The following is a 24,128-nucleotide window of genomic DNA, read 5'->3' as shown; positions in this document are numbered from 1 at the left end:
TTCACTGGTAGCCTGGTAACATAAACTCCCAGGTCTTTCTCTCCCTCTGTGGTGGATAGTGGAGTGTTTCCCATGTGGTATTGGTGTGCTGGATATCCCCTCCCAAGGTGTAAGACTTCACATTTTCTTCACTGAATCATAGCAGCCACTTTTTGTTCCACTCCTGTAGCTTGGTGAGGTCTTACTGTAGGAAATCCACAGTCAAGGAATTAACGAATGAGTGATGTCTTACAACCTGGCACAATATAGAATGATCATCTCTATCTCTGTCTCACATATGCTCAAATCCCGTTCTGTGCCAATAGGAAAAAGTAAGTAGCCACGAGTTCCCTAGCAAGAGTTAACAAATAGCGTAAACAAACTCTTGATGCCTTACAGCTTGACACAATATAGAAAGATCATCTCTACCTTACATAAACCCAAATCCCACTCTGTACCAATGGAAAAAGAAAGTATACGCAGACTCAACAAAAAGACCTCTATAATAACGATTAGCCTAAACAAACTCCTGATGCCTTACAGCTTGACACAATATAGAAAGATCATCTCTACCTTACATAAACCCAAATCCCGTTCTGTACCAATGGAAAAAGAAAGCATACACAGACTCAACAAAAAGACCTCTATCATAACGATTAGCCTAGACAAACTCCTGATGCCTTACAGCTTGACACAATATAGAAAGATCATCTCTACCTTACATAAACCCAAATCCCGTTCTGTACCAATGGAAAAAGAAAGCATACACAGACTCAACAAAAAGACCTCTATCATAACGATTAGCCTAGACAAACTCCTGATGCCTTACAGCTTGACACAATATAGAAAGATCATCTCTACCTTACATAAACCCAAATCCCGTTCTGTACCAATGGAAAAAGAAAGCATACACAGACTCAACAAAAAGTCCTCCATCATGATTAACGATTAGCCGCCCTTACAACCTGACACAATATAGAAAGACAATCTCCACCTCACATAAACTCAGATCCCATTCAGTGCCAATGCAGCTGTTTGATTTCACGCCGGCAGACACTCAATGGGGGAAGCGAAAACAGGCATCGCGATAAACCAACGAGAGCGATTCAGGGGAGTTGGCGCGTGTCCCGACCTCTGTACACGTGCTGCCAAGACCGTGCGGCATGCGGCACATAAACACGCCAGCAAAGGTGGGGCTCGTGCATGGCTGTGTGTGTTTGTTTGTTGAGCGTCCCTTCTGGAGCCTGCACTGCACGGGGAATGACGTAAGAACTGATGCACAGGGAAATCAAGTTCATGCAGTCTCTGGGATTTGGATGAGGCATAGATGTCAATGTCTTTTTTTTTAGTGATAGGAAGCAGAGCATAGGCTAAATATATAGTCCCAATTATTCTATATTTGTGCCCATAGGAACCGCTGCACAGGGAAATCAGGTTCATGCAGGCTGTGGGATCTGAGAGGCTTAGATGTCAATGTTTCTTTGTTACAGTATTAAGAAGCAGAGCACAGGCTAAATATATAGTCCTCATTACTCTATATTTGTGCCCATAGGAACCGCTGCACAGGGAAATCACGTTCATGCAGTCTGTGGGATCCGAGAGGCTTAGATGTCAATGTTTCTTTGTTACAGTAATAGGAAGCAGAGCACAGGCTAAATATATAGTCCCCATTATTCTATATTTGTGCCCATAGGAACCGCTGCACAGGGAAATCAGGTTCATGCAGGCTGTGGGATCCGAGAGGCTTAGATGTCAATGTTTCTTTGTTACAGTATTAGGAAGCAGAACACAGGCTAAATATATAGTCCCCATTATTCTATATTTGTGCCCATAGGAACCACTGCACAGGGAAATCACGTTCATGCAGTTTGTGGGATCCGAGAGGCTTAGATGTCAATGTTTCTTTGTTACAGTATTAGGAAGCAGAGCACAGGCTAAATATATAGTCCCCATTATTCTATATTTGTGCCCATAGGAACCGCTGCACAGGGAAATCAGGTTCATGCAGGCTGTGGGATCCGAGAGGCTTAGATGTCAATGTTTCTTTGTTACAGTATTAGGAAGCAGAGCACAGGCTAAATATAAAATCCTCATTATTCTCCTCCTAATAAAAGGGCAGGAGATTTAAGTGCTTACTGCTCCTCTCTATACTTGGTTCCACGTCAAGTAAATCAACGTAAATTATAGTAAGGCTTGCAGTTCTTTCATAAGACTATTTTTGTTCAAGAGTTTTATTCCTTGCTGGCACTGATGTAAGCATGGATTAGCCCAGAGTGCCACTTGATTCCCTTGAGTTTCACCGAGGCTAAGGTTGACAGGGCTCACTAATCATCAGGACAGCATGAAGGTTGTCCTCGCCCACTCGACAATAGCTCTTTTTTCTCTTTTTATACAGTAGAGTAAACAGTTCAATGGCAAAAAAATATAAAAAAAAGCCCGCTACTCACTGTTCCTACAAAAGAATCACGAGGAGTGTCCGAAAGCTAGGTCAATTTCGGGAGGAGAGGCGTCCTGATACAATGGTCAGATTTTAGTGGCAGGCAAGACTAAGTGCAGGCCTCTCAGTCAGCCCCATCAGTACTGGCCGCCCAGCAAATACATTAAATGCCTGTGCAGAATCATGGGAAATGGGAAATCACTGAAATGACTGCATCAAACCACCAAACACTATGAGACTGAATCAAGGACTACTGCATGAATAGTCTGTGAACACCAACTCCACCTATATAGCCATGTGCCACACTAGCCAGACGACCCTGTTCACTGGGTTGTTTCTGTAAGAGACAATCCCAAGTAGGAAGGCAAAGGTATAAAAAGGAGTTGGGGTTCGCTCATTTTCTTGTCCTTTTTCATATTATGCCGCTGGGCGAAACAAAACTATCATTATTATTATTATTATTATTATTATTATTATTATTATTATTATATTTCACGGGTTTCTTGCACTGGAGGGTTTTCACTTCTGCTCTCCTTTGGCTTTGTTTGTTTGGTTTAGCGGCAGCAATAATAAACAGGAATAGTAAACAGGGAGTGTTCAGAGCCTGCCTCCATTCATTGCTATGTTTATGTGAAGGTGTTGGGAGATGATGAGGAATGTATGTTTGTAGGTTAGCACATTTTTCTTTCCAGGTACTTAATATAGAAAAAGAACTTGTACATATTACTTTAACCCACATAAAAAGGAATCTACAAGTAAATGCATAAATAAGAAAACCTCGCAAATAAATATCCTCTAACCATCAGTGACATGAAAACCTAATTGCTAGTCTCATGCATTGAATAACACAAAAACACACAGCACCAAGCAGACAGAGAGTAACATGCCTTAGAACAACTCAAATTTCTTAATGATGCGTGTATTTTAAGTAGCGATATATGTACGTCTGTATGTGTGGGTGGATGGGTGAGTGCCAGAAGTAGGTTAACGGACTTGTATCAGAAGCAACATTGCCATATTGTCGCACTCAGCCGCTTATATTTCCTGACTTCACCCCAAAACTGTCTTCTGGGCTCCAATAACGAGACTCATTTATAGTTACCATTAAAAGAGTTAGATCCCGATGTTCCTTGGCAATAGTTAGGCGTCAGAAACCAGTAAATACTATGCTCTGAGTACGATAATCTGGCAGAGGTGATCAAAAGAGCCTGACTGACTCTTCTTCTTCTTCTTCTTTTGACCTGTGACGCTTTGTATCGCTTCATAGGTCCTATTTTCTCAATCCTCTCTTCTTCACACACTTTAATTTTAACTTGAACTAAACTCCGCACAAAGGCCACACAGAGTAAATGATGAACAGTATCCTCCCTTCTTTGGTTGTAGGTCAATTGAAAAGTTAGGTGATAAAAAGGAAGGAGATAGGGAGTGAAGTTATGACGGGAAGGAGAGGAAGGGGACACAAGAGCTTAAAAGTATATGGTCATCAAGAGTGGGAGAGACTCATAACCTGTGCAACTCATAAGGGAAAGTAAGAACGCTGAACAAATAGAAAAATAAAAGACACGGACGCCATTTAATTTTGTGTTGACCATCAGAAAATATATTAATTAAAGAAACAACACCCACACACACACACAGATACACACATCATCAAGAGTGGGAGAGACTCGTAACCTGTGCAACTCATAAGGGAAAGTAAGAACGTTGAACAAACAGAAGAACGAAAGACATGAAGAAGCCATTTAATTTTGTGTTGACCATCAGAAAATAAATTAAATTAAGAAACGATACCCACATCCACACCCACACACGCAGATACACACATCATCAAGAGTGGGAGAGACTCATAACCTGCCCAACCCAATAAGTGAGAGTTAGAACGCTGAACAAATATAAGATCAAAAGACATGAAGAAACTATGAAATTTTGTGTTGACCATCAGAAAATAAATCAAATGCAGAAACGACACACACACACACACACACACACACAGATACACACATCATCAAGAGTAGGAGACTCATAACCTGTGCAACCTCATAAGGGAAAGTAAAAACGTGAAATGAAAAGAAGAACAAAACACAAAGAAACCATGAAATTTTGTGTTGACCATCAGATAATAAATTAAATGCAGAAATGACACCCACACACAGACACACACACGAAGAGTAACCAAATATGCAGTAAATAATTATTCATAGGCCAGATGAGAAAGTAAAACCACACACACACACACACACACACATTTACGAGCACAGCCACCACAAAACTTCTTACGCAAAATTTCTACCTCTATCACAGAAGCATTTGTTTGGCTACTAACTATAGAATTGGAATTGAAAAAGAAGACTCCTTATTGTATGTATCAGAGGTTAAGTTACTATTACTAGTGAAATGTTTGTGTGAATATAACTTATGGAGAAAAAATGATAGATATGAATGAAGATATCCCACGTAAAAATACACAAGGCAATATCTTTAACCCCTTGACTGTGGATTTCCTACAAGAAGACCTCACCAAGCTACAGGAATGGAACAAAAAGTGGCTGCTACAATTCAATGAAGAAAAATGTAAAGTCCTGCACCTTGGGAGGGGATATCCAGCATACTAATACCACATGGGAAATACTTCACTATCCACCTAGTGTATATGTTACCAGGCTGCCCGTGAAAGCCAAATCCGTGCCAGTCGCAGCGGACGGGTTAATGGATCACTGATGAGAACATAAGAACATAAGGAGTCTTCTTTTAATGGTGGTAAGTATAAATATCCAGACTTCTATTTTACATTACTATAGCTATGATTAATATGAAAAAGGATCAGTATTATAAATTTTCTTGGTAAAACTTGTATCAGGTAAAATGGAACATGCAGAGTAGGAGGAGGAGGAGAAGGACGAAGAGGAGTGGTTAAATGAAGGGACTAGTTTACTTCTCCATCTCATCTTCTTGTCTCTGTGCTATAGGTTAAAGATCTATCACACAGAGGGCATGCATGGAGGAGGGTGGAGGGGCAACACACCAAACCAGGCAGCACTCGAAACGCCCCTCCTCCACCATCACAGCCGCACCTTCCAGCTTCTTCTGCGAGCTCTCCACCAGACCGCAGGGACTCCACTCGCGCCAGTTCCTGTTCCCGGGTGGTGGTGCCTCTTCCACCTTCTCAAACATGGAGGCACGCTTGTTGACGAAGAACTTATTCATGGTGAGCGACGGCAGAGAGTTCCGCTTCTCGTTATTCTTCATTGCACACATTGTTACGTTGCTTGGCACTTGCAAGGACGATATCACTGGTGCATTTTCCGTCCACTCGGCTACGACGCGCGGTGGTGCGAGCGAGGATTATCTGACGCCGAAGCACTTGTTAATCTGTCTGTTCTTCATTTCAGTGTGTGTGGCTTTGGCGAGGGGAATTTTCGGCTGCCCGGTACTAGCAGTTGTGTTAGTAGTGATAGTATTAATCCTCGTCCCCTTTCACACTTACGCCACTCACCAATTTTCTCCGATTTTCTCCGATTTACCGATATGAGTTTTCTTTCTCGTCTCCCGCACTGGGTTATCTGTACACTGTTAAAGGCTTGTTCTTTGCCCTTTTACAACCTGCCACTAGAACCTTATTTTACGAGTATTATTTAACTTCACTTAAGAGGAAAACAAGATAAAAATTAACTAAAATATCCCTCGTAAAACACACTAAGTGATACTATTAATGGATTGCTGATTGTCTAAAACCTAATATAAATTCCTTGCATACTGAATGTTAGCTTACTATATCTGTTGAACTGAGATATCCCTTGTAAAACACACTAAGCAATATCATTAATGGATTGCAGATTGTCTAAAACCTAATATAAATTCCTTGCATATTGAATGTTAGGTTACCATATCTGTTGAACTAAGATATCCCTTGTAAAACACACTAAGTGATATCATTAATGGATTGCCGATTGTTTAAAACCTAATATAAATTCCTTGTGTATTGAAAGTTAGGTTACTATATCTGTTGATTTCGCTACGTTACTCCTCTGAAAATAACAGCACAAAATCTGTTTGCTTCCGCATTGCTCAGTAAATTTTCTAACCTTTACACGATAGACAAAAGAGAGAACTTTGACCCTAGAGAATATTAGTTTGAAGGCTTTTCTTTTTTACGGTAGAGGAAACAGTACAAGGTAAAAAAAAAGAAACAATGAAAAAAAATAAAGCCCGCTACTCACTGCTCCTACAAGAGTCAAGAGGAGTGGCCAAGATATACCTAGGTCAATTTCAGGATGCTGCCAATACTGCGCCTAAACTAAACCAACCCTCTGAAAATAACGGCATAGCATTGACTTAAGTTTCCGCGGTGCTCAGTAAGTTTTGTAACCTTTAAATAATGGACAGAAGCAAGAGAACTATGACCCTCGAGAATAATAGTTTGACAGCAATTTGCCGATGCTGTGCCTAAACTAACCTAACCCTCTAAAAACAACGGCATAGAATTGACTTAAGTTTCCACAGTGCTCATTAAATTTTGTAACCTTTATATGACGGACAGAAGCAAGAGAATTTTGACCCTTGAGAATATTAGTTTTACGCCGTTTAGCTGATGCCGCACCTAGACTAACCTATGTAACCTGACCTAACCTTAGCTAATCGAACGTAGCCTAACCTAACGTAACCTAACCTAACTTAACCTAACCTAATTGAACATAACCTAATCGAACGTAACTTAATCTGACCTAATCGAATGTAATCTAACCTAAGCTAATCGGACGTAACCTAACCTGACCCCACGAGAGACAATCCAATCATACCTCAAGGAAATAAAAAAAGACAAACAACAGATAAATAAGCACAAAGAAACAATGATAATACGTGATCATACACACACACACACACACACACACACACACACACACACACACACACACACACACACACATATACAAGAGCCATAATTTCTAGGGGGCCAAGGGGGATATAGATCTCAAAATGCTCCTAAAAGAGATTGAAAAAAAACAAAAAAACACCCACCTCCATATCCCCCCCCCCCCCCAATGACCCTATAATGCCCTAGGCCCCCCCAAGAGAAATTCCGCCAAAATTACAGGCCTATACACACACCTATAGACATACATATACACACACACTCTCATACACATATGGAACCCTACCCCCCCCCCCCCACACACACAGATGGCACCCCCTCACCCCCCCTTTAAATGGCACTCCCAAACTTTGCAAATTAATAATAAAAAAACGAGAAATGGAAAATAGACACCACCGACACAAGGGCTTGAGGCAGACTGAGGGCCAGGCACCAAGGCGGGGCACTGTGCCAAGAGAGAGAGAGAGAGAGAGAGAGAGAGAGGGGGGGTGGGGGGAGGAAAGGACGTAGAGAGGCGTTAATAAGGAAGGGAAGAGGAGGAGAAGAGGGAGAGAAAAGAGATGAGAGGGAGAAAATGGAGGTAAAATAGGGAAGAGGTGGAGAAGAGGGAGAGAAAAGAGGAAAACGAGGAAGAGGAGGAGAGAAAAGGGAGGGAAAAGAGGGAGGAGAAAAGGAGGAAATAACGGGAGGGGAAAAGGAGAGAAAATGGAAAGGGAGGAAATAAAGGGAGAAAAGGGAGGGAAGAGGAGAGGAAAAGGAGGAAAAAAAAGGGAGATCAAGGGAAAGAGAAGGAAAAAGAGAAAAAGAGGAGGCGTAAGAAAAGGGAGGAAAAGGAAAGGAAGGGAGAGAAAGAGAAGAGAGAAAAGATACGAAAGAAGGAAGAGGAAGAAAAAGATAAAAAAAGAAATTACGAGAGAGAGAGAGAGAGAGAGAGAGAGAGAGAGAGAGAGAGAGAGAGAGAGAGACGAAAGAAGGAAGAGGAAGAAAGGAAGATAAAAAAGGGAAATAGAAGAAATTATAACAGAGAGAGAGAGAGAGAGAGAGAGAGAGAGAGAGAGAGAGAGAGAGAGAGAGAGAACCACCACCAAGACCAACGTGCCAAGACCATCCACCACATATTCCACCTGTCTTCCACTCTTCCACCGGTGCAATTAAGGCCTCCACAACACAGGTAACATAGGAAACAATCACCCTTAGCTCCACCGTGGCTCCTGGCGTGACCTGACCCCCGGGAAGCCCTCAAATACAGGTCAAATACGGGTCAAATACGTGAACACCTGACCCTCTGATGGCTGAAGACACACTGAGCTGCTGCCTTCCTCCTCCTCTTCTTCCTCTTTATACCTGTTTCTCTCCCTTCCCCTCTCTCTCTCACTTGTATCTTAATCTTCTCCTCCTTATTTCTCCTTTTTATCTTACCTTTCTTTCTTCTACTTTCTCTTTTTCTCCTTTTTTTCCTTTTCTGTTCCCATATTCCTCCTTACGTCTCTATCTCTCTCTCTCTCTTATCTTTAGACTATTATATTTTCTATTTTCTCTCTCTCCTTTCTTTCTTCTTATTCAGTGTTTTAATATAGTTTCTTCCTCTCCTTTCCTTCCCTTTCCCTTAATTCCTTTCCTTACCTCGATCTCTCTCCCTCGATCACCCTTTTAATTCTTCCCTTTTCTCAATATCTCCCTTTTTCCCTCTTCTCTCTTCCCTTTTCGTATCTTCTTTATCTTATCTCTCCCTTCCTTTTTTCCTTCACTCCTCCTGATCTATAGTCTGGACAATATATAGGATCTGTGTAGCCTGGATATCTATGTAAATCTATGTAAATCTCACTCTCCTTTCCTTCTCTCTCCCTCTTCCTCTATTTCCCCGCTACAGACTCAAGGGGCAAGGTGACAGAGGTGAGCACAGGGGCCTCGCGCACCTTGCAGTATGCCCCGCTGCCAGACGTATGACGAACGTACGAGTGATAGGTAGATATAGATAGATAGATAAATACATATGGCACATCAGAAGGGATAGATAGATAGATAGATAGATAGATAACTCCATATAGATAAATAGTCAAGAAAGATCAAACTGTTCCTCTTGGATTCTCTCTTTTCATGAATGTTATACCGGTAAATTATGTAAAGCAATTATGAGGTTAATTTTCTCCTTCATATATATTACAATTCCCACTGCCTTCTAATTTTTCAGGACTATTTTGATCCCTCACACTCAAAGCTCCCATATCTTTTCTTTTCTTGTTGTTTTGGGGGTTTTTCAATAACTTTCCCTGGTTTATATACTGAGCGAGTCTTTTTACCAACTATCTCTGGAGACAACCATACAAAATCCCCCTATAATTTCCCAAGCAGCTCAGTAATAATGAATAATAGCTGCTAGTCGGTAAATAGCCACTCTCTTATCCTTAACCCCTTGACTGCAGATTTCCTACAAGAAGACCTCACCAAGCTGCAGGAATGGAACAAAAAGTGGCTGCTACAATTCAATGAAGAAAAATGTAAAGTCCTGCACCTTGGGAGGGGATATCCAGCATACCAATACCACATGGGAAACACTCCACTATCCACCACAGAGGGGATATCCAGCATGCCAATACCACATGGGAAACACTCCACTATCCACCACAGAGGCAGAGAAAGACCTGGGATGATAGGTTACCAGGCTACCAGTGAAGGCCAAATCTGTGCCAATCGCAGCAGACGGGTCAACACCAAACAGAGGGAAATAACCACTTACTACAAAATGGGCAGTGTATTGTATAAAAGGCCATCATATACATTAATAGAGACAGAGAGAGAGAATGAAGTGGGTAACATATGGTCATATCAGTCTGGTCAGTATTCTCAGATGCTTCCACCCCTCACAAGAACTATTTCCAAAGGCCAAAAAAGAGATCAATCGGGTTCTAATGCGTGTTTTCTTAGGTTCGTGGTACAGAAGAAGGGTCAAACTACCATCAGGGTCTTTAAACTACTCCTGGAAGTGCCCACAACTCCTACGTAAGCCTTGTCAAATATGTGATTCTTTAGGTTCACGGTACAGAAGAAGGGTCAATCTACCATCAGGGTCTTTAAACTACCCCTGGAAATGCCCGGAACTCCTATGAAATCCTTGTCAAATATGTGTTTCCTCAGGTTCATGGTACAGAAGAAGGGTCAAACTACCATCAGGGTCTTTAAACTACCCCTGGAAATGCCCAGAACTCCTACGAAAGCCTTGTCAAATATGTGTTTCTTTAGGTTCATGGTACAGAAGAAGGGTCAAACTACCACCAAGGTCTTTAAACTACCCCTGGAAATGCCCAAAACTCCTACAAAAGCCTTGTCAAATGGGTGTGCTTGGGCTCTGAAATGTGTAAGAATATGACCCTGAGACCCAAACATAATCTCAAACATTTTTGGGCTCACACATCCACAGCAGATAAAGCTTTTGGGGAGGTTGTGTGTGTGTATTTCCAGGGTTAGTCTTATGAGCCAAGGCATGAAATATATATAGTATGACATGGCTTCTGGACTATAAATGTGGAAAAACACTCATGAAAACCCATCTTATTTCCTTTGAGGCCCTCAGAAATGTTTGTTATGAGATGAGTGTCTGGGAATATGGGACTGAGAACAACGTACATTATGTAGAATCCAAGCTACTCAAGATCCATTCTAGATGATCTGGATTTCCACAAGGCAACAAGGACTTACAAATGGAAAAGAAAAACATCTCCAAGTAATTGATGATGTATAAAACCCACCTCAGAGTAGTCCAGATTCCACATGAGGTTTTAAAATGACACAAAAAGTATTTAAAGATAAGAAAAAGTGGATTAAAAGATTTCTAATGGAGTCTCTCATAACACAAACATATTTTTAAGTAGTTTACGATGCACGAAGAACATCTCGAGTAAGCCAGATTCCACATGAGATTTTAAATTTACACCAAAAATATTAAAAGATAAGAAAAAGTGGATTAAAAGATTTCTAATGGAGTCTCTCGTCACACAAAACCATTTTCAAGTAGTTTACGATGCAGGAAAAACATCTCAAGTAATCAGGACTGCATATGAAGGGTTTAAAATGACACAAAAAATGTTCAAATTACCGAATGTACAGAAGAGTGTTTAAAACATTTCTGATAGGGTCTCTCATTACATAAAACCATTTCAAAGTTATTTACGATGCACAAGAAGGTTTTAAAATTATGGAAAAATGTTTAAATTATCCAGAACACAGAATATTGCTTTAAAAGATTTCTCAAATAGTCTCTCATTACATAAAACTATTTTCAAGTTATTCATGATGCACAAGAAGGTTTTAAAATTATGGAAAAATGTTAAATTATCCAAAACACAGAATATTGCTTTAAAAGATTTCACATATAGTCTCACATTACATAACAACATTTTCACATAACCCAGAATAGACATTAACATTCTGAAGTAAGGTTGAAGGCACAGGAACAAGACGTGAGGCCATATCCAGGCTATACAATAACATTCATGGAAGCCTCGTACAAGCTGGAAGGGTCATCTGTAATCTAATGTCGTCTTCCATTTAGCGTAACCTGTTTCTGGGTCGTGATCTATAGAGTCCCTTGATAGATAGAGTCCCAACAACCTAAGATTTGGACGCCATTATTGGCCCTGTTTTCGCCGCGAGAGCGTGTGTTAGCGTTTGAAATGGCGCAGCGAAAACAGGGCCAATAATAGCGCCCAAATCTTAGGTTGTCGGGACTCTATAGGTTGTATTACAAGACATATTGCTGCCCAAGAACACATATTTGACAAGGCTTTCGTAGGAGTTGTGGTCATTTCCAGGGGTAGTTTTATGACCCTGGTGGTAGTGTGAGTCTTCTTCTGTACCATGAACCTGAAGAAACACTCATTAGAACCCGACTGACCTCCTCTTTGACCTTTAGAAATGGCTGATGTGAGAAGCGAGTGTCTTATAATACCAACCTATCTGTCAAGGGACTCAACAGATCACGACCCAGAAACGGGTTACGCTAAACGGAAGACGCAATAAATCGTTCTAACACAGGCATTGAAGGAATGGCATGAACACATTGGTAGCAAAAAAAGTCGGTAAAAATGATTAAGTTACGAGATTCTGACCAAAAAAAAAAGACTTGTATGATGTGGTATTTGGATATTGATAGAAGCTTCCCCATTTGAGCAAAACAACCGCTGTGATACAAGAAAAAACTATATACTATTCAGACACTAGAATAATGTTTTGATTAAGTACATGAATTTTAACCTTGATAGTCTTATGATGAAAAGAGTTAAAGCGATTTTGATATAACTTTCATGATGATTAAGACCTAGATTATTAAACATATCCGGCACCCATTATTACTATTTTCCAAGGCCACAGAGAAGATTAACCAGGTTTTCGTGGGTGACTTTCCCATTCGAGGCACAGAAGTGGGGTAAAACTATCTATCTATATCTATATCTCTGACCCGCCTGTATATATAGATATAGATAGATAGTTTAGATTGGAGAGATGATACTGCTACTCTAACTATCACACACAACAAAACATGTTCATGTGTGCGGCGACTAGCCTGATGAACGAGCCTCCCATAACCCACTTAACCCGGTAGCAGCGACGGGCCAAATTTGTGGCTTTACCGTGTACCAGCTATGGGCCAAATTTTTACCATGATATAAACCCCCAAAATAGATGAAGCGTAAACTGATCACAAATGCATTGGTACTATATATTATGAAATGATTTGCGTGAGTGATGATTTTTTCTCATTAATTCGCTGAGAGGGGCCTTTAAGATACATGATCCCCGCAGCTACCGGGTTAACGAGTGAGGTACCTCTTTGACCAACTCGGTAAGGAGCAGCTCTCCCGTCACGCTGGTCGCGGGTTCAATCCCAGGCAGCCGGTGAATACCCTCTCCTTGTCTTGATTAATTTCTCGTGTGTTTCGATACAAGCAGAGGATGTGTGGGGCTGAGAGAATAGCAGGAAAGAGAAAATCAAACCTCGGGGCATTTCACACGAAAATCCCAGAAACTTCCACGATGAGGAGCTTTTCAAACAGGCAATCCAGGGTGCCAATATGTTTAAAAATACAGGCCTTACTCGTGAAGAATAAATAACATGACTAACGTAAATGCTAAACTTAATATTTACGACTGATATGAAAAAACGGACCAATCAACGCACGAATGAAACAATAACATACATAAAAAAAATTATTATAAGCATTCTGAAACCCTTAAAAGTAACATTGGAACATAAATTGAGCTAAGCAAGGAGTATACTATCCCATACACACACACGCACACATACACACACACACAATGTCTTTTAAATACCTGGGCAGTCAAGGATACTCAATAAAAACTCTCTCCCTAACACAGCGAGTAGATAAAATGCATGATTAAGTAACAGATAAACAGTCATTCTCGTCATCACTACACTCGTCATTATCAGTGGTGGTGATGGTGGTGGTGATGGTGGGCTCATAGCTTGCTCTGGGCGTCCCCCTTCTTGCTTTCCGCTGCGTCGCCGTTCTGCAGGGGCGTCAGCTTGGCCCGGCGGTAGTTCTCGTAGTGGACCTCCGCCGTGCAGTCGATGAGGTCTTGCATGTGTGTTCTGTGGAGGGGTAAAGTGATATGGTTAGTTAAATAGTTGTCCAACCCCCAATAATGAAAAATAAGGATGTTAAATTAGAAGAGGAAGAAGAAAAAGGGGAACAGCTAGTCGATGAGGTCTTGCATGTGTGTTCTGGGGAGGGATAAAATAATGATATGGTAGTTAAATAGTTGTCCAACCCCCAATAATAAAAAATAAGGATGTTAGATTAGAAGAGGAAAATGAATTAGAAGAAGAAAAAGGAAAAGTACCATAACACAAAAGACAAAACCATATCCCATAATTAATAATGTACATTAGGCAGCTCCTGCAAACTCCCTTCCACCCCACGCACCGTATTAGCATGTCTCTGAGGCAGGCGAAGTCATTGTGCGCCTTGTTCTCCACCTCCACCAGCCCCCACGTGGAGCGCCTGCCCAGCACCTTTCTGCCGTGTACTTCATGCCACTGGCTGCTGCCCACCACCGCGAACGGCAGCCGTTCCTGGGAGGGGAGGGAGGAATTATATAGGTCAGGTTACATGAATTATTTAACCTGGTAGCAGCGACGGGCCAAATTTGTGGCTCTACCGTGAAACAGCGATGGGCCAAATTTTTGCCATGATATAAACCCCCCCCAAATAGATGATGCATAAACGGATCACAAATGCTTTGATATATGTTATGAAATGGTTTGCGTGAGTGATGAGTTTTTCTTATTTTTCTCGCTTAGAGGGGCCTTTAAGAAACATGATCCCCGCAGCTACCGGGTTAAAGTACATTGGATTAGTTAAATGATGGAGGACTGGAGAGATAGATGGTAGGGGATTACATAGCTCTAGTTCCTTGACTACTACTACTACTATTACTACCACTCCTCCTCCCTCTCCTCCTCCTCTCCCTACCTTCATCTTAGCAAACTCGGCCTCAGAAGTGTCATCCAGAGGGTAGTTCTTGATGCCGTGGTCCTTGAGGTCAGCTCGGATCCTCTCCTTGAAGGTGTCTCTCTCCTGCAGATGGGAAGGACAAGTTAATGAGGGGACAACAGGTGGATTAAAAATGTGAAGGTGTCTCTCTCCTACAGGTGGGAAGGACAGGTTAACGAAGGGACAACAGGTGGATTTGAAATGTGAAGGTGTCTCTCTCCTACAGGTGGGAAGGACAGGTTAACAAAGGGACAACAGGTGGATTATAAATGTGAAGGTGTCTCTCTCCTACAGGTGGGAAGGACAGGTTAACAAAGGGACAACAGGTGGATTATAAATGTGAAGGCGTCTCTCTCCTACAGGTGGGAAGACAGGTTAACAAAGGGACAACAGGTGGATTAAAAATGTGAAGGTGTCTCTCTCCTACAGGTGGGAAGGACAGGTTAACGAGGGGACAACAGGTGGATTTGAAATGTGAAGGTGTCTCTCTCCTACAGGTGGGAAGGACAGGTTAACGAGGGGACAACAGGTGGATTTGAAATGTGAAGGTGTCTCTCTCCTACAGGTGGGAAGGACAGAGAGAGAGGGAGACAAGAGGTGAGATTTGAAATGTGAAGAGTGTCTCTCTCCTACAGGTGGGAAGGACAGGTTAGAGAGAGGGACAGACAGGTGGATTTGAAATGTGAAGGTGTCTCTTTTACAGAGAGAGAGAGAGAGTACAAAGAGAGAGAGAGAGAGAGAGAGAGAGAGAGAGAGAGAGAGAGAGAGAGAGAGAGAGAGAGAGAGAGAGAGAGAGAGAGAGAGAGAGAGAGAGAGAGAGAGAGAGAGAGAGAGAGAGAGAGAGAGAGAGAGAGAGAGAGAGAGAGAGAGAGAGAGAGAGAGAGAGAGAGAGAGAGAGAGAGAGAGAGAGAGAGAGAGAGAGAGAGAGAGAGAGAGAGAGAGAGAGAGAGAGAGAGAGAGAGAGAGAGAGAGAGAGAGAGAGAGAGAGAGAGAGAGAGAGAGAGAGAGAGAGAGAGAGAGAGAGAGAGAGAGAGAGAGAGAGAGAGAGAGAGAGAGAGAGAGAGAGAGAGAGAGAGAGAGAGAGAGAGAGAGAGAGAGACCACCTAATAAAACAGACCACACACACTCTTTGACCCACTCGAGTTGATGTGTCTCTCAATCAAGTGGTTACGCAATACCAGAGAGAGAGAGAGAGAGAGAGAGAGAGAGAGAGAGAGAGAGAGAGAGAGAGAGAGAGAGAGAGAGCAGTACCTCCATGGTGAGAGTGTCGGCCTTTGCGATGATGGGCACTACGTTCGTCACCTTGTCTAGCCTTCGTAACACCTCCACGTCGAGCGAACTCAACCTGAAAAAAAAAGTAATAATAATAGCAATAATAATAAAAATAATAATAATAATCGGTAAACTTATCCTTGTCTCTAAAGAAGCTCATGATTTCTCTATACCAGCATTTGTAGGAGTTATTATCTTTTTTTTCCCACAACAAAGGAGACGGCTCAAGGGCAACAAAAAGAGTGCAGAAAAAAAGCCCGCTATTCACCGCTCCCATATTCTAATGATAGAGTATATAATAATAATAATTAGTTGCACCACCGGTCATCTTACGAGTGTCCGGACGGAGGGATGAAGTACAGGCAGCAGTGAACGCGTGTGTCGGGGATTCTGAGGAGGCGCTGAACCTTCTGCTCCTCCTCCAGGTAGCGGCTGTACTGCTGCTCGATGTAGCTGATGATGGGCTCCCAGCTGCGTGAAGGGGAGGGATGAGTGAAGGGCATGGGCGAGAATACCTATACGTCAGAACCTACATAGTTAACAAATCTTTACCTCTCTTTTGGTCACTCGTCTCTACTTTCTTTATAGGTGGAGTGATTAGCAGATTAAATTTATTATTATTCATTGTTTATTCGTCATTCAGCTGCTTCCTTTTCACTAAACTGTATCAGAATCTCCACATAACAGAATCTCCATACAAATATACTTTTTTCTACAATAACCTACATTATATATCCATCATAACTCTCTCTCTCTCTCTCTCTCTCTCTCTCTCTCTCTCTCTCTCTCTCACCAGTTCTCGTTGTTGATATGGTCCCCAAAACCAGGAGTGTCCGTGACTGTGAGGTGCAGCTTCACGCCTCCCTCGCTCACCGTAGTCTCCACCTTCTTGACCTGCAACACACACACGCACATTACGAAACGTTCCGGACTCTTGACAGGAACGTTTATCAGGGCCAGAGAGGAGCTACATCGGTCGTGAGTGTGGAAGAGTCAAAAAAGGAAGACATGACAGGAAGGAGGTTAAATTAAGATGAATGGATGAGGAAAAAAGAGGAGGTGGATGGATATTTAAAGTATTACAAAACAAAAGAATAATAGTAGGCCTATGTGACGGATCTGAGCACTGAGACCACGTGTAGCTATAGTATATGACCTTAAACTTGACCTTACTTTACTTATTCTCAATCTTAAGGAGCAATAAGGTCAAGACATGGAGATGGATGGATATTTAAAGTGTTACAAAACAAAAGAATAATAGTAGGCCTATGTGACGGATCTGAGCACTGAGGCCGCGTGTAGCTATGGCATATACCTTAAACTTGACCTTGCTTTACTTATTCTCAATCTTAAGGAGCAATAAGGTCAAGACATGGAAATGGATGAACATTATTTGAAGTATTACAAAACAAAAGAATAATAGTAGGCCTATGTGACAGATCTGAGCACTGAGGCCGCGTGTAGCTATGGCATATACCCTAAACTTGACCTCACTAAACTTATACTTAATATTCAAGAGCAATATGATAAAGAAATACCAATACTAAAGCAGATTAAAAATTCTTCACTTCATCTAAATATATCTATCTATCTCTTTTTCGATCTATATTTGTCTTTCTATCTCTACGTATCTCTTAGTCTATCTCTATCTCTCTCTATATCTATATCAATCTATTTTTCTATGCCTCAAACTCTACCTCACTTAACTAAACCTCAATTTTCAAAAGCAATTCAGTCACACACTTTCAAGATCCTTCACAGCCTAATTTCACTTTCACTAACGTATATAATGAAAGAGAAAGTGCTGACAGGTCTAATTAAGCTACCTGTGTCATTAGTGTGCCTCCGTTTACCTGTGTTTACCTACTCTACCTTATTTAACTTAACCTCAATTTTCAAAAGCAATTCAGTCACACACTTTCAAGATCCTTCACAGCGTAACTTCACTTTCACTGACAAATAAAATGAAAGAGAAAGTGTTGACAGGTCTTATTAATCTACCTGCGTCATTAATGTACCTGTTTACCTGTGTGATTAGCGTACCTGTGTGGTGGAGGGCAGGGGCTCTTCCTTGCCATCTTTCCTTCTGGCCACTGAAGACTTGAATAGTGTATTGACTAGCGTTGATTTGCCAAGCCCACTGCGTCCTGGAATGTGAGTTAGCTTTAGTTTCTCTCTCTTTAATCTCTCTCTCTCTATATTTCTCATTCTCTCTACCTATCTCTCATCTCTTTCTTCATCTATATCTGTCTAACTATCTCTATCTGTCTCTTTCTACATCTCTCTCTCTCTCTCACACACATACACACACTCTTTCTCCACACACACACACACACACCGTTTCATCTCAAGTCTCAATCTCCTATTTGCTTCCTCTACAGTCTTATCAGCCTGTCAGGTTCCCCAACAAGGCATCTTTGTTTGCATTGATAACCCGGCGGTATCCACGTCATTCGCCTAATCACAAACAGGAGTCGCAAATTACTTAACAAATTGAGCTACATCTTTTTTTTTTTATACAGCAAGGGAGGTAGTTCAAGGTTCGGCGCACGAGCTCACATATTTGACAAGGCTTTCGTAGGAGTTCCAGGTATTTCCAGGGGTAGTTTAATGACCCTGGTGGTATTTTGACGCTTCTTCTGTACCGTGAACCTAAAGAAACACGTATTTGACAAGGCTTTCGTAGGAGTTCCGGGCATTTCCAGGGGTAGTTGAATTACAGACCCTGGTGGTAGTTTAACCCTTCCTCTGTACCGTGAACCTAAAGAAATATATTTGACAAGGCTTTCGTGGGAGTTCCGGGCATTTCCAGGGGTAGTTTCATGACCCTAGTGGTAGTTTGATTCTTCCTCTGTACCGCGAACCTACAGAAACACATATTTGACAAGGCTTTCGTGGGAGTTCCGGGCATTTCCAGGGGTAGTTTCATGACCCTAGTGGTAGTTTAACCCTTCCTCTGTACCGTGAACCTAAAGAAACACATATTTGGCAAGGCTTTCGTAGGAGTTCCGGGCATTTCCAGGGGTAGTTTAAAGACCCTAGTGGTAGTTTGACCCTTCCTCTGTACCGTGAACCTAAAGAAATATATTTGACAAGGCTTTCGTGGGAGTTCCGGGCATTTCCAGGGGTAGTTTAAAGACCCTGGTGGCAGTTTAACCCTTCCTCTGTACCGTGAACCTACAGAAACACATATTTGACAAGGCTTTCGTAGGAGTTCCGGGCATTTCCAGGGGTAGTTTCATGACCCTAGTGGTAGTTTAACCCTTCCTCTGTATCGTGAACCTAAAGAAACACTCATGAGAACCCGACTGATCTCCTTTTAGGCCTTTGAAAATAGGTGATGTGAAGGATGAAGGCGTTTGCAATACCGACAAAAGAGTTACATGGACGAGAGAGCAGAAGAGAGATCGGTTTCAGGTGGAGAGGCGTTTGATACTCTCCTCTCTTGTCTTAATTGAGCTAAATGGACCGACTTGCTCACTTCATTAACCAACACTTGCAATTAGAGAGCCATGAATCTATCGGGGAGGGCTATTCGCTGTCTCACTCACTCAATCAACCAGTCAGTCACTCACTCAATCAACCAGTCAGTCAGTCACTCACTCACTCACTCAGTTAGTCAGTCAGTCAGCCAGTCAACCATTCCATCAGTTTGTCAGAATCCAGAACGTCAATCAGTCAGTCAGTCAGCAAGTCAGTCAGTCAGTCAGCAAGTCAGTCAGTCAGTCAACCATTCCATCAGTTAGTCAGAATCCAGAACGTCAATCACTCAGTCAGTCAGTCAACCATTCAATCAGTTAGTCAAAATACAGAACGTCAGTCAGTCAGTCAGTCAGCAAGTCAGTCAGTCAGTCAACCATTCAATTAGTTAGTCAAAATCCAGAACGTCAGTCAGTCAGTCAGTCAGCAAGTCAGTCAGTCAGTCAGCAAGTCAGTCAGTTAGTCAAAATCCAGAACGTCAGTCAGTCAGTCAGCAAGTCAGTCAGTCAGTCAGCAAGTCAGTCAGTTAGTCAAAATCCAGAACGTCAGTCAGTCAGTCAGTCAGTCAGCAAGTCAGTCAGTCAGTCAACCATTCAATCAGTTAGTCAAAATCCAGAACGTCAGTCAGTCAGCAAGTCAGTTACAGTCAGTCATCCAGCAAATCAATCAGTCAACCAGTCGTTCTCTTACCCACTCAACCAGTAAACCAGTCAGTAAGCCACCCAGAAAGTCAACTAATCAGTCAGCAAGTCTACCAGTCAACCTTACGTTTCATCAACCACTCAGCCAACCACCATCCAAGTCAACCAGTCAACCAGTCCCCAAGTCAACCAGTCAACCAGTCCCCAAGTCCACCAGCAGTCCGGGCGGCGTTCACTCACCCACCACCAGCAGGTTAAAGGTGTAGCCTCGCCTTAGCGCCCTCTGCCTGGTCTGCTCCTGAAGGGTGTCGATGCCCACGTAGGCCGAGCCCTCCGCCGGGGACACGCCCAACGCCGCCTGGGGCATCCTGGACCACGCACCGGGGACACAGGGGGGCAAGGGAGGTCAGGGAAGGTCACAGAAGGACTAGATGATGCACAGAGGGTTAGAGAGGTCAGAAAGTGTGACAGTAAGGATAAAAAGGGTTAGAGAGGATAAATAAAGGTTACAGAAGGTCAGGGAGTGTGACAGTAAGGATAAAAAGGGTTAGAGAGGATAAATAAAGGTCACAGGAGGTCAAGAAAAAGGGAAAAAAGGTCAAATAGGGTGACAGAAAGGTTAGAAAGGGTTACAGGAAGCTAGTTGGTGCACAGATGGTAAATAAAGGTCACAAGAGGTCAATGAAGGTCAGAAAAGGTCAAAGAAACGCTACAGAAGATGAGATAAAAACTAGAAAGGGTCACAAGAGGTAGCTGAAGCAGAGACAAAATAAAGGTCACCGAAAGTTCAAACAAGGGTCACAAAAGGTCAGAAAGTGTCACAGAGGTCAAAATCACACCCCAGAGGTCACGAGAGCAGGAGAAAGTGAGGTGGAGGAGGCTTAGAACACGCAGGTAAGGGATTGGAATGTCTTGTCATCAGTATTCAGACGTGCAGGTGACTCAGATCGGCCACTCCACCTGTCTGTCTTGATTGCTAATGTGTCAGGTGATCAGGGAGGTGTGTGGAAGAGGTGTGGAGCGAAGTGGAAGGGTAGTATAGCAAAGTGAAGGGTGGTGGAGAGGATGTGGAAGGGGTGTGGAAGAGTTATGGAGGATATTACAAGAGTGAAGTGGAATGGTGTGTAGTGGAGGGGGTGTGGAAGGTAGTGGAAGAGGGTGGAAGGCTTCTGGAACAGTGGATGAAGAGTAGAGAGCAGTGGAAGGGTAGTGGATGGTCAAACGAAGAAGTGGAGAGGTGGTTTAGAATAGTGGATAGGTGAGAGAGAAGGGATTATAGGCTGGTGTGGATATGTGGAGAGGTGGATGGTTGGTGGAGGGTGGAGAAGAGTAGTGGAAGGCTAAGGAAGCAGTGGAGAGGTGGATTAGAACAGTGAATAAGAGAGTGGAGGGTTTTAGAGCAGTGGGCGGAAAGTGGATAAAATAAATAAAAGACGGTGTAAGTGGTTAGCGGAGAAGTGAAGAAGGGCTCGTAGGTGGAGTGGCTGGTAGTGGAGTGGACTGGAGGTGGAGTGGACAGCAGAAGCCTCGGTGGAGTGTGTGGAGTTGAGTGGATCGAGTCTTGATCCCGCGCCCACGTAAGCTGGAAAAGAGAGAGAATGCTGAGTTAGGTGGCAATAGTGGTAGTAGTAGTAGTAGTAGTAGAAGTAGTAGTAGTAGTAGTAGTAGTAGTAGTTGCAGCTCTTGTACTCCTCCTCCTCCTCCTCCTCCTCTTCCTCTTCTTCTCCTCGCTTTAAGACGTTCAACCTAGTCCTCTTAAACATAATGAATGGTGTAAAATATCCTTGTTGATTTTGGTCCTTTGCAAGTGTATGATCTAATGCTTCCTTTGTCTGTCTGTCTGTCTGTCTGTCTGTCTGTATGTATGTATGTCTGTGTTTATGTATGGAAGGTTATGTCTGTCTATCACTGTTATGTATGTAAGGTTATGTCTGTCTATCACTGTTATGTATGTAAAGTTAAATGTGTTTCTCTCTCTCTCTCTCTCTCTCTCTCTCTCTCTCTCTCTCTCGGCCTTGCAAGGGAGATAAGAGCGTGAGAGCGAGGCTTGTGAGAGAGAGAGAGAGAGAGCGGCCCAGACAGACAGACACAGCACCCCTCTCTCTCTCTGTCTGCCCGCCTGTCTGTCCGCGCCCAAGTCATGAACAATGGGCGTAATTCAGACTAATTCTTATACCCAGTTGTTGATAAGTTTGGTCTAGATTATTTTGTTATCATTCCGTAGGCTTTTTGAATATCATTAATGTCTATCTTTTTTTTGTTTATATTCTCCTCCTCCTCCTCCTTCGATCTTCTCTTGCCCCTCTGATTCCTCCACCTCCTCCTCCTCTCCTTCTCTTCTTATTTTCTTATTTTCCTTTCCTCTTGAATTCCTCTTTTTTGTTTTTTTTGGCTCGTCCTCCTCTTCCTCATATCCTCTTGCTCCTCCTCCTCCTTCCATCTTCCTCCTCTCTTTCTCTTCCACTTTTTCCTTCTCGTCGTTTTTTTTCCTCCTCTTCCTCCTCTCTTTCTCCTTCTTTTCCCTCCCTCTTCCTCTTCTTTATCCTCCTCCTCCTCTACTCTATTTTTTTCTCCTCTTCCTCCTCATTCTCTTTCCTCTCCTCCACCTCCTCTTCTTTTCTCTCTTTTCTCATCCTCTCCCTCAGATCCTCTTAATTCTCTCTTTTCCTCCTCCTCCTTCTTCCATCCTCTTCCTCCTCCTCCTGTGTTTCTCTTCTTATCTCCTTCTTTTTCCTCCCTCTTCCTCTTCTTCATCCTCCTCCTCCTCCTCCTATACTCTCTTTTCTCTCCTCCACCTCCTCCTCTTCTCCCTTTTATCATCCTCTCTCTCATATCCTCTTACTTCTCTTTTTTCCTCTTCCTCCTCCTTCTTCCATCTCCTTCCTTTCTTACTCTTCCTCCTCCTTCTCTTCCTCTGACAGCGTATAAGATAAACTGTTTAGGAAGGAAAGAAGTAAAAATGGTTCTCGAATAAGGCGTAGTGGATGAAGGGAATAAATTTAATAAGTGGATAAATTTTGTATAGCTGATGGAAACACGATTAGAAGTTTATAATGAAGGTTGTATATATTAATGGATGGGATATACTTGTGATGATTAACCTTATTGTGTATTCTGTTGGGTATATTTAAGGTTAGTAAAAGGAGTTAGTGAATTATTATTATTATTATATTTTTCTTATTTTTTTGTTATGTATATGTTGTATAAGCCTTATGGTATCTTGTAATCTCCTTATGTCCTTATGTAGGCAATCTAATATAATAAATTTAGGCCTACAAATTTGTATAAGAGAGAGAGAGAGAGAGAGAGAGAGAGAGAGAGAGAGAGAGAGAGAGAGAATTAGATCTTGCTATCACTAATAATTTATCGAGTTTCAGCATATGCTAATGAGAGAGAGAGAGAGAGAGAGAGAGAGAGAGAGAGAGAGAGAGAGAGAGAGAGAGAGAGAGAGAGAGAGAGAGAGAGATTTACGCGAGGTCAGTCCAGATGATAAAACAGATTTGCATTACTGAATAAAGGGTTGACTACCACTACTACTACTACTACTACCACTACTTCTACTACTACAATCACTATCTAAGTATTTCCCGCTTATTTTCAAGGATAGTTTCGTCTGATTCACTTCCCATACTCCTCCTCCTCTTCTTCTTCTTCTTCTTCTTCTTCCTCCTCCTCCTCCTCCTCTTCCCAGTAATATGACTCTTCGTAAGACTTCCCTCCCAGTAGTATATTTTTTTTCCTCCATAGTCGTAAGCATCTCTCTCTCTCTCTCTCTCTCTCTCTCTCTCTCTCTCTTCCTAGTAAGGCCTCTTCTTTTCTTCTCCTTGTGTAAGCCTCCTCCTCCTCCTTCTTCTTCTTCTTCTTCTCCCTCAACATCAACAACCTCCCAGCTGGGTTTCCCTCATAAAAGAGAGAGAGAGAGAGAGAGAGAGAGAGAG

The 24,128-nt window shown here is 42.4% G+C and overlaps 2 protein-coding genes and 2 long non-coding RNA genes across 14 annotated transcripts in view; 2 read left to right on the top strand and 2 right to left on the bottom strand.

Moving 5' to 3' along the window:
• The window catches only part of LOC126999516 (ubiquitin carboxyl-terminal hydrolase 16-like), a 60,451-nt gene extending 51,843 nt beyond the window's left edge, over window positions 1–8,608 (bottom strand). For 6 of the 10 annotated variants that reach the window (XM_050862172.1, XM_050862175.1, XM_050862179.1 and 3 more), the window contains exons 1-2: window positions 8,478–8,584; window positions 5,488–6,057 (exon numbers count right to left, since the gene is read on the bottom strand). In XM_050862172.1, the coding sequence (XP_050718129.1) occupies window positions 5,488–5,671 (184 nt within the window). In that variant the 5' untranslated portion in view covers window positions 5,672–6,057; window positions 8,478–8,584. Of the gene's footprint in view, window positions 1–5,487; window positions 6,058–7,682; window positions 7,700–8,477 lie in introns of those variants that run through there. The other 4 variants (XM_050862174.1, XM_050862173.1, XM_050862182.1 and 1 more) reach the window with 4 other exon arrangements.
• A 99-nt stretch (window positions 8,609–8,707) lies between these two features.
• Window positions 8,708–10,975, top strand: LOC126999520 (uncharacterized). Of its 2 annotated transcripts, none has more exons than XR_007753400.1 (2): window positions 8,708–10,211; window positions 10,422–10,975. It is a non-coding gene; the product is annotated as an uncharacterized LOC126999520 (long non-coding RNA). The 2 variants fall into 2 exon arrangements; XR_007753399.1 differs by having other exon boundaries at window positions 8,708–10,316.
• A 2,149-nt stretch (window positions 10,976–13,124) lies between these two features.
• LOC126999518 (neuronal-specific septin-3-like) lies at window positions 13,125–20,695 on the bottom strand. Its single transcript, XM_050862185.1, has 8 exons — window positions 20,431–20,695; window positions 18,113–18,216; window positions 16,863–16,963; window positions 16,403–16,540; window positions 16,049–16,142; window positions 14,777–14,881; window positions 14,228–14,376; window positions 13,125–13,893 (listed from the first exon to the last, which is right to left on the bottom strand). Exons 1-8 carry the CDS (start codon window positions 20,555–20,557, stop codon window positions 13,761–13,763), a joined length of 951 nt encoding a protein of 316 aa, XP_050718142.1. The 5' UTR covers window positions 20,558–20,695; the 3' UTR covers window positions 13,125–13,760.
• On the top strand, window positions 20,547–21,658 carry LOC126999521 (uncharacterized). The gene is made up of 2 exons (XR_007753401.1): window positions 20,547–20,695; window positions 20,757–21,658. It is a non-coding gene; the product is annotated as an uncharacterized LOC126999521 (long non-coding RNA).
• The last annotated feature ends 2,470 nt before the right edge of the window (window positions 21,659–24,128 follow it).

This window comes from Eriocheir sinensis, chromosome 16 (genome assembly GCF_024679095.1).
Source record: "Eriocheir sinensis breed Jianghai 21 chromosome 16, ASM2467909v1, whole genome shotgun sequence".
Taxonomy (NCBI): Eukaryota; Metazoa; Arthropoda; class Malacostraca; order Decapoda; family Varunidae; genus Eriocheir; species Eriocheir sinensis.
The sequence above is the reverse complement of the archived record's forward strand: the minus strand, read 5'-3'. Positions and strand labels throughout refer to the sequence as shown.

Bases quoted from the DNA above. Each gene is read 5' to 3' on its own strand.
- LOC126999518 (XM_050862185.1), bottom strand. From the start codon at position 20,557: ATGCCCCAGGCGGCGTTGGGCGTGTCCCCGGCGGAGGGCTCGGCCTAC. The intron at 14,882-16,048 runs GTACTGCTCTCT...TCCCATCTGCAG, and splicing joins CCGACACTCTCACCATGGAG to GAGAGAGACACCTTCAAGGA. The intron at 13,894-14,227 runs GTGCGTGGGGTG...ACCCCTCCACAG, and splicing joins CTCAGAGACATGCTAATACG to AACACACATGCAAGACCTCA.